Source organism: Lepidochelys olivacea (assembly GCF_965140295.1).
Source record: "Lepidochelys olivacea isolate rLepOli2 genome assembly, chromosome: 7".
NCBI classification, from domain to species: domain Eukaryota; kingdom Metazoa; phylum Chordata; order Testudines; family Cheloniidae; genus Lepidochelys; species Lepidochelys olivacea.
Genome location: NC_140417.1, coordinates 122,427,944 through 122,438,359, shown reverse-complemented (window position 1 = coordinate 122,438,359; position 10,416 = coordinate 122,427,944). Strand labels below are relative to the sequence as shown.

General features: G+C 43.1%; 1 protein-coding gene across 1 annotated transcript in view; it reads right to left on the bottom strand.

The window, feature by feature from the left end:
* Nucleotides 1–2,242: 2,242 nt before the first annotated feature.
* The window catches only part of ARL3 (ARF like GTPase 3), a 38,750-nt gene continuing 30,576 nt past the window's right edge, over nucleotides 2,243–10,416 (bottom strand). Inside the window, exon 6 of the mRNA XM_084633444.1 lies at nucleotides 2,243–6,095. Coding sequence (XP_084489570.1) covers nucleotides 6,048–6,095 — 48 coding nt within the window. The 3' untranslated portion in view covers nucleotides 2,243–6,047. The remainder of the gene's footprint in view (nucleotides 6,096–10,416) is intronic.

The following is a 10,416-nucleotide window of genomic DNA, read 5'->3' as shown; positions in this document are numbered from 1 at the left end:
TCCTTGTAGGCTGTGTTAGTGAGCAGGCCAGCTGCTGGATTCTGAAAGCACCGTCTTCCCGCCCCCTGGTTAAGAACGCTCCTCTGGAGCACAAGCCAAAATGGCTCTTCTTTGTTGACAAGAGCACCATTGAGAGACGTCAATTTCCACCCAGTTGTAGGCGGGTTCAGATTGTGCGCCCTCTGCTGGCTGGCAGTAGCACAACAAAAAATATCGTAAGGTCAGGCCACGAGGGTAAAGTCTCTTTAAAAATCTCTCCCATGAATGAGTTAGCTGTAGAACGTTCCCTGACAGCTTCTAATGTAGATCAGATTTTGGCCCTAAGTTACTCGACAGTTTTCCTTTCTTTTTGGAGTATTTATACAGAGCCATATCTCGCTATCCTTTTATACTCTGTGCATGGCTGTAGTGTCTGACTGTCAAGTGGTGGGTCATGGTGCTTTACAAAGAGAAGATCTAGTACCAGCAAGTCCTCTGTAGGGTCAGATTTCCTTTCATTATGGTGATCAGGGACAGACATCTCTCCCACCACATTAAATGTGAAATACGCATGTGTGTGTGGGGGTGTGTGTACGCGCCCCCCCCCACACACACACTTACACTGTTCTAAGCACAGAAACCCTTTAAAGCCACACTCCAGCTTCAGTGCACACTGACTGCAGATTTTACCAGAGTTTAGTTTCCTACCAGCGCTGGAAAGGGAAATAAGCGAACAGATTGCAATAAAAAAACCACAACAACCCTAAATGCAACCAACTGAGCCCTAAACTGCAATTTAGCTGCAAGCCAATCAAAAGCCTTCAACATGAGCCCAATTCCACGTACCAAAAAAAAAAAAAAAATCTTAATTGCAATTACTTGGTTGGCGTAGCAGCGCGGCAGCTCAGTGGGCAAAGCTGCTGGGACCTATTTGAAAGCAGCCTGGATGCTTGTTACAGAGAAACATTCTGGCTTGGTAGCTTGCCGCAAGCCGTAGATGAGATGTACTAGCGGGGTGTCTGCTTAGTGATGTTGGGGATGTAGCTGGGAGAGTGAGATCTCCAGCACTCCAGTCCCAAAAGACTCCCACATTCTGCTAAAGGTTTTAGTCAAGGATATCGGTATGGTGTGAACAAGAGAGACGTGTTGGCTAAACAGCAATGGAAAACGTTCTTTTATTTCTCCTTCAGCCTGTGGCTTGCTGGGTTGTTTTTTATTTTTCCCCTCCAGTACAGTCAACTCCTTTTAGAGCACTAAATTCATCATGTAAATGTCACAGCAAGGCTTCTGCATGTAGGGTATCTGTGGTTCGCTATACCAGACACATGCAAGGTCACACGCAGACCTGTCATAAATTACATCAAGGCCTACTGTAAATAGAAACAGGAGAGGGAAAATGCAGAGAATTGGGGGGGGACAATATATAACATTGTGACAGCTCAGACAACTCCTGGCGTGTTCACTTGCCACAGAAATATTTTTCACATCCAATCCGTTAGGCAAACGAGATGTGAAAGTATTTCCTAGTTTGCTTTAAAAATATCAAGGATCAGTCCAAAAAAAAAGGGCCTAAAATATGGTGTGACCATCTATAATGTTTTTTCCAATGGCTTGCCAGTCTGCTAGCTGTCCTGAGTATAGAGGGAACATACACTCAACCTTTCAGAAAGCTCCGATTGCTGATCTCTCTCGTTTGCCTGGGGTAGTGTTGCAGGAACAGGTAAAATCCAGTAGTTTCACCCAAAATGTCAAACGTGGTTTCATTTCAAAGTGTTCAAAACTCAACCATTTTCTGGTTTCCCACACACAAAAAAGTTTGCTTTTTAATCGTTTTGATCAAATGTTATCCAAACTGTTGGTGAACTTGTTAATCTTTTTGATATTTTCAATAAAAGCATCAAGCTTTTTTTTTTTTTTAAAGTGTATCTTTGGCGCACTCAAAAACCCTCCAAAAAACCAACAACCCAGCAAAGTCCAATGCCAGGGTTTTTTTTGTTTTTTTTTTCAAAAAATGTTGGTTTTGGATAAAAAGCCATTTTTCAGGGGGAAAAGACGACTTGTTTCAAAAATTGTGAGGCATTCTACTCATAACTAATCTCTAATTCTTTGATGAGAAGAGGCAGAGCTGAAATATTGAAGGCATTCTATAGAGAATAGGATTCTTTAAAAGTGAAGTCTTCCTTTAGGATGGTCTGAAAAATAAAGACCCAACACAAAACCCAAACCCTTGGCTGAAAACTAAATATAAACTCAAAACACTGGCTTCTTGTTTCTACTCAATTTTTATTTCTTGACAAAGACATCTAAATTATACACTGAATTTTACAACATGACCAAATATTGCAAATATCCCTTTGAGCAAATTCAAAAAAGGAACAAACTAGAGAGTGTCTGGGCCAGATTATATCCTGCAATAAGACAGAACTGGATAGCCTAGCCCGTATGCTCTCTAGGGGAAGAAAATGCATCTTCATGTATGGTTTGTACGGAGCCCTAGCCCAATGGGGTGTGATCCTGAATGAAGCTAGTGGGTGCTATTGTTATACAAATATATTTAATAACGAAAGCACAGTGATCACTTGCAATTAGAAAGAATACAAAAATCCCTAATGTGCACAGAATATAGTTGGAAAATGGGTAAAAGGAGAACTTAGTATGTCTCAAGCCAGTGTTATCCCAGAACTATTGATGTTCCATCCAGAGCTTTAACTGTTCCACCATCTTTCCCCGTCTAAGAACCCAGATAGCGCTAGCAGAAGGCTCTCTAATTTACCAGACAAAGGCATTAGCAGGATCCAATGGCTGGAAGTTGAGCTGGACAAATTCAAACCGGAAATAAGATGTACATTTTTAAAAGTGAGGGTAATTAACCATTGGAACAGCCTTCTAAGTTATGTGGTGGATTCTCTGTCACCTGGAGTCCTTAAATCAAGGCTTGATGTCTTCCTAAAAGAGAGATTCTACTTCAATCACAAATCATTGAGCCTGATGTAGAAATTACTGGGTGGGATTTAATGGTCTGTGTTATACAGGAGGTCAGACTAGATGATCGTAATGGTCCCTTCTGGCCTTGAAATCTCTGAAGCTATAAAGTCTATGAATAAACTCCACCCATGCCAATGAGACAGTTTGTTTCCATAGAAACTTCCTTTAAAGGGGAAAAAGCAGACATAGTCAGAAGGACAAAACCTAAACACCATAATTGGCATAAATTGAATGTGACCCTGGCGGGTGCAATGGAGATTTGTTTTCAACGATGGCAGGTGTTCCGGATGGTTGTAACCGGTCTTATGCTTTGTGTTTAGACAGGTGGTGTTGAGGGAGGAGAGAAGCTTTGCTTAGCTGATCAGGGTTGAATGGACTGTAAACATATTAAAATAAGAGATGGCAGGTGAATTGTGTCTCAAGTACTTTTAAATTCCCATCCAGTGGATGCATGGAGGCTTGTTTACCACAAGGAGAAAGTTTATGGTCATCAGTATGGCATGGTCTACTTAAGTCCCGCTACACACATGGAAATAAAACTCCGGTAGCCCCTCACACTATCACATTCTCTCCATTATTACCTGAACAGATTGATTACTTGTGTCTGCTGGATTTTAGCAGGGAGCATTGTGTGCGTAGATGCCTGCACCAAAGATGCAAGCATGCCTCGCTACATGCAGGCATATATCTATTGATCCAGCAAGCCATTTCTGGACTCAATGACCAACAAAGTCAATTTCCCCTCTCCAAGTTGAGACTCTAGGAAAAAATTAAACAAATACAATTTCCAAGTGTATATATGTCTGACTATGGAAAAAAAGGAAAATCTTTTCAAATGCAAACAGTTAATTGCGACACCCATTATCAGTTGCTTCTTAGCTGAAAAGAAACGAGCCAGTATAGTTTTCTGCTTGTTAAAGACGTGATAAAAGAGAAGGGAAGAGCCTAACTCAAGGCTCTTTTAAAGTGGCAGGGACCTAAGGTCACAGTAGTGTGGGTTTTTTTAAAACTGTTGACGTTTAGGGGTGCGGAAGCATTTCAGAAACTCTACACTTTCAATGCCGCAAAGGTGACATATTTCAAGGCTGGGAGCCCATATTCTGAAGCTTTGCATTTAGCCACTTAAACAGCACAACCTCGCTCTTTGTAAGAGAGCTGCGATTGTTTACAGCAGGAGGATGCACTAACAATAAAGCAAAGGCAGACACATGCTGCGATGCGTTACTCCGAGTAGCCCCTGGGAACATGTGCTGCGAAGATTCCTGGGCTTCCGGATAAGGTACTGCAGCTGCAGGTGAGAGTCACTGAGCAAGCTGATTTTAAACAGATCTGCCCGCATGTCTCATGCTGCCTTGCTCATTCTGCACAAAGATAGAACCATGTCCCCTTGCGTATTTCGCTATCGCTTAGGAATTCACTTGAGCCTGTTTTATTCCCCAGTCTTTTGGTTTTTACACTGGGGCTAGATCACTTCAATCTCCACACCATTCTCCTTCTGGGTTTGGAGACAGATGTACTCTGGCTCTCCAGAAAGCAGGATCACCAGGGTACAGGCAGGGCAACCTTTTCCCACACTGCCCGCCAAGCTGTCTCCTAGTGATGAGAGGGCAGGGCACGGCTGTGGTCATTCTTTGGCCTTCATGCTTGGGCTGCAAGCAATGCTGCCAATCAGGATGGTGGATTTTTTTTTTTTTAAACAATCTGTAAATCTGTATGCTAGAAACTAGCTGGACTGAGAGCCAGCAGCTTTTTTTTTGCACTGGACGCAACTGCTTTCAGGTGCCAGTGACTCTTAGTCCCTGTCAACTTGGGCTGGATTTGAATTGGGGACCTACAGGGGACAAGCACCCTTTCCTTCCTACCAGTTAGTACCCCCATCTCACCTCTGACACATCCATTTGGACTGAAGAAGTTGTGGAATTTGTCAGTCAAGGGAAAACAACTCATCGTCTTAGAACAAGCTTTTCCTTCCTGCTTCCTATCTGCCATTATTCCAATCCCTACCCCTACATGGGATTAATTCTAAACTGGGAGATTCTTTCCCACAGTGGCCATTTCATGGCTCCAGCCTCATACCTAGGATCAACTGCAGAAAGCTATCCCCACTGCAAAGCAATTGTAGATTTTCACTCCACAAGTCCCAGTGCATTTCCTGAAGTGAAAGATTTTAGAGAAGGCAGAAAATACACTGTGTGTTCAAAAAAGAGAAAAGTGGGAGCGGTTTTACCTTGTTCTAGGAACTGAAACATGGAATTAACTGCGCTTCACTGCACAGTTACCTCGATGGCCAGGGTTTGTGGCATACCAAGACTAATTTCAAAAATATAACCGCCCACCCTTGCACTGAACATGGGTAACCATGTATTTGCCACCGTGAAGTGGTCTGCATTTTACTTTAGCTGGAGGAAAAGCTACCCCTTCCTTGCCTTCAAACTGTCAAAAGCTTAGGTTATACATACATGGCTCCTCTCCCACTTCTAGGGAGGGGTGCAGCATCACTGCTGTATCTGGTTAAGATGAAGGTTCTTTTTAGGGCTACAGGGGGCAGGGGATGACATGAGAATTCAACCCACCTTACACAAAATGACGTGCGTCTTTTAACAACCCACACTTGCTACCGAAACAACATCTGCTTTGGGGAAAAGGTTTGACTGACATCTGAGAATGGCCAGGATGACTGTGGAACCAGTGGGGTGCAGGGCATGCTGTGATCATCTCGGTGACTATACTGGCTCTGCAGAAGCCCAAACACAAGCCCCCAGCCTATTGGAATTCTCTAACCTGAATCACAAGCTTACTCTTGTTTAAAATCACATTTTCTAATCAGAGGAGTGTGGAGACAGTTAATACTATTTATACGGGGGGGGGGCAAGTACAATTCCTTTATTGGGAAAAATAACTGTACTAAAGAGCAGGTAAAGGTCCAATTCCAGCCGTGGGTTGAACTGTTGTTGTTCCCTTTTTTTAACAGCTGTAGCTGTGCACAGATGGAAAAAACATTTGGTCAGAAAGCAGCAAATTAGTGCTTCCAGGATAGAATTCAGCTTCCACAGCTCTTCCATTTCCATGCAGCTCAGGGGGGTTTATTTCTTCTTTGCATTGACATTTTTGCAGACCCAGTTCATGCCGTCCTTCGGACAAAAGGTGGACACAGAGAAAGGCAGATTAGTCAAGGAAGGGGATAAGGAATCCTCAAGCTGTCATTTGGAAAACATATTTGTATCACTCTCCCCATAATTCCCCACAATGCGACACGTAAACTGCAAATTCCCCTTTGTTCAGTGGCTCCTGTCGCAGAGCTGTTATGGTCAGAAAAGGGACTCAGTAAAAAAGGGTTGTCTTCTCATTCCACCTCTGTGTCCGAGTCCTCTGAGTTAGGACTGACTTGTCATTAAAAAGATTGAGGCTCAATTCCAGGTTCTGCTATGGACTCCTGCAACCCTGGGCAAGTAACTCAATCTTCCTGTATGTCAATTTTAGAGGACACTGGCCCTAGAGTTAGGGTGCTAACTTGGTATTCGGGTCCAATAACCTGCTGAGCCACAGACTTCCTGTCTCTTTGTGCCTCGGATCCCATCTGTACAATGGGGATAACAGCCCTGCTCTGCCTCATAGGGGTGTCGGGAGGAGAAATACAGTAAGGACTGTAAGGCACTCAGATGCACCTGTGATGGGGGCCATATAAGTACGTTAAATAGACAGACTGCCCCATCTATGATGATAACACTCCTCTACCACACAGGGCTGCTGGGAGTCCTAGTTTATTGTCCATAAAGCAAGTTGGGATCTGTCTTGAAGGGAATGCTCCAGCAAAGAAAGCATCATTTTACCTGCTCATGCGGCTGACCTAAAAGCCCTGCCGAGTGCACGAGCTGGATTCTCGTCAGCCATGTGCACCCTCTAAACTGCCCCCTAGAGTCCAAGTGAAGAGTCTTTAGTTAGTATGAAAGATGATGTTCAAAGGAGGAAGCCAGCTGGATTTTCAGGTCTGAGGTTTGAAAATCCATCTTTGGATTTGTAAACTGGGCAGATGAGATCGGAGACAGCAGAGAGAGGACAGGGAGCCCCAGTGGGTCATTCGTAGAGTCACTTTGCTAACTATCACTACACCTTTAAAGCCGTTAGACCTTAAAAATATTTGAGCAGCCTGCTAGTAATTTTCTGCATTGTCCAGTGGCAGGGCTGCATGTTGTTTCCTGCTCTCTTATTTCTCAGGCCAGCACAGAGTGGGAGAAATAGGTTAAGAGCTTGATCTTCCCAAGAGCGTCAGTAAGAAAGAACAGGTGGGAGAGAGAATATCTTTTAATTTACTGGACCAACTTCTGTTGGTAACAGAGGAAAACTTTTGAGGTTACACAGAGCTCTTCTTCAGGGCTCTCTCACCAACAGAAGTTGATCTAATAAGAAATTTAATAATTTTATTAAGATAATGTTGAAATAAAAAGAAAACAGTACAGAGTTTAAGCACAGAAGTTTCTGGTTATCAGGGAATAAGGTACAGATTATCAAGGGGTGCGAAATTCGGTTTAGGAATGGGTGGCGTAAGGAATACATAATCTGCAGTCTCCCCGATTGGGGGTAAAAGTTTAACGGGTAAAAGTACAAACATTGAGATATGGGGGTATGTTGTCCATATAATGGCGATGTTCAGGTGTGGAGTATAATGAGTGGATATGATGATGAGGATGGATTTACCCTCATTTGGTGGGATTTAATGTTCAATGAGTTTATGGTTCCAGTTCATATGGTCCAATGGAAAAAGTCTCTCAGTCCCTTTCCCATAGTTGATGCACGATGTCGTACCGGCTCACTACCTCACCACCTTGTCTCTCTAATAGCCTAGGACTGACATGGCGACAACTATGCTGCATATAACAATGGAAGAGTGTTGTTGGCACACAACAGCAACCCCTTTTGGCAAAGAAAGGAAATTCATAGATTGGTTCTGAATAGAGTCTTGTCTAGCTCTTAGCCAGAAAGATGGTGGCCATACAGAAGGTTTTAAAGAGGATACTGAATCCTCAGGGCTTAATCAGGAGCACATAAGGTATCTCAGTTTGAAAATAGAAATTTACCCTGGTAGCTGTCCCATTGGGTAGTTCTTATTGGAAGAGGTCCAGTGGTTTTCTAAACTGACCCTTGCTGCAGTTTTAAATTATAAAACAAACCCAGTGGTGCATCAGATTACTATGGGACATACATACACACACACACACAGAGGCCTAATTCTAATAATGGCTCTAAGCCTAACCTCAGGGAGGGTCACTTTCTTCATTTTTATTTAGTACTGCAGCGGAGATCAGTGTGTACAACAAATTGTCAGAAATCCTCTGACCAAATGGGAAAAGTCGAGAGTAAATTCATTTTAAGGCCCAGGAGCTTTGTGTTTTCCCTTCAGTAACAATGTAAAACCTATGTGTAAAACATGTAATGCTTTAAATGCTTTAGTGGTTTAAAGCGCATCACTTTGGAGAGAGATTCTCAAGGTACACGAGGCCATAGGTTTACAGTGGAGCTAGACGGAGATATGTTGAAGCCCTCCGCTCGGTTGTGTTCTTTAGAAATCTGCATGACTGCTTGCAAAGGGTAAAAAATGCTCCCAGAATGATTTCAGCTTCCCCAGTGTCTGAAGCAATAATCACATTTGCACACATCATGGCATACAAGGCAAGCAGAGCCCCTCATTCATTTTGAATCTAGGTTTACTTGCTGAACCAGAACAGCTGAGACAGCTTAAAGTAATAAATATCAGCTGACACCCTTTGCTATTCAGCACAGTAATCCCATAAACAATACATCACTGCAAAACAACAAATGCGCATCCTATCTCCCAGCTAATCTGACCAGAACCTGAATTTACAGTGATTAAAACTCGGCCCGGTGCCATTAGGGAGCTCAGGGAGGGGAAATCAGCCCACTGGAGCACCCGAGAGGCGCGGATCATAAAGCGAGTTTATGTTGGGATTTACCATGGCCGGGAGCCTAAACTGCATCAACCATATAACGAGGGCAAAAGAATGACAAAGCACTGTGAGAGACAAAAGATGAACTCCAAGGGGTTTGAAATCCAAACCTAAGTCACCTAACTTTTAAAGCAGGAATGGCTTTTAAAGCCATTTTATAGAACGAGTTAATTTTAATATCTAATTAGTTCATGGGGGAGGGTCTGAGGGATTAACATGTCCCAGTAGGAAAAAATGTTTGCTATATCAGAAACATGAGTAAAATACTGTTATCTGCAAGCACTAAAGATAACTTAAATGTTTTTATTGCAACTTTATTGTGTGTGGCATCCTTCCTACAGAGGGTATCCCAGTATGCTTTGCAGAGAGGTGAATACAATGGAAGGGAAAAGAAAAATATAGATATGGGACAACAAACCTTCAGCGAAGGTTTGAAATGGGAAGGAGAGCTGTTATGGTGGAGACACCCAGGGAGGCTGTTTCAGATGGGAGGCGGTGAGCTGGAGAAGACTCTTGCATCAGGTACAGAGGGAGCAGGGAGGGGAAGAAAAATGGTGGGTACGAAAGACAGGACCAAGTCCATAGAGGATTTAAAAACAATGAGAGCAATTTTTCTTCTGCCCCTTGTCCTTATATTTTCTTGCCTGTACGTACTTGAAATTGACTCTTTATGAAAAGTACCTCATCCCTACAATAACAACAATTACACCCTTGTGACTAAAATACATAAAGTACAAATAATAACTAACTTTGCACTCTTCTGAAGCAGTATGCTTTGGCATTAGCAGTTATTCTAAGAATGAACATGAATACAGTAGTAATATTCCCTTCCCAAGCAGATATTAAATCTAATGCCATAGATGGGGAGAGAGTTAGAATTCTTCGGATTTTACTGTCTCTATTCATTTACAAACAGCTAGTAAACATCAATAAAAAAGACGCTAAACACTGAACTGCGGGAAAAGTCCATGCACCTTATTGAATAAGTCCCCTCAACCCACAGAGCCCTTGCTACAAATTCATGTTGGCTAAAACGCTGGAGAAACTACACTGCAAAGCATCTCATGGAACGATAGTGACAAGGCTCCTTTCCACATATGGGCAACATATCCTGTGCATGGCAGTCAATGAGGAGGATTATTGCGAGTGGATACTCCTAGCTTTTCTTTTCTGAAGAGTTGGATTCAAATCCTGCATTTTGGTCACAAGAATGAATGAGACTGATGGCCCCTCACACAGAGTATGTCTACACTGCAATCAGTGAACATAAGAACGGCCATTCTGGGTCAGACCAATGGTCCATCTAGCCCAGTATCCTGTCTTCTGACAGTGGCCAACGCCAGGTGCTTCAGAGGGAGTGAACAGAAGAGGCAATCATCGAGTGATCCTGTTGTCCACTCCCAGCTTCTGGCAATCAGACTAGGGATACCCAGAGCATGGGGTTGCATCCCTGCCCAACTTGGCTAATAGCCATTGATGAACCTATCCT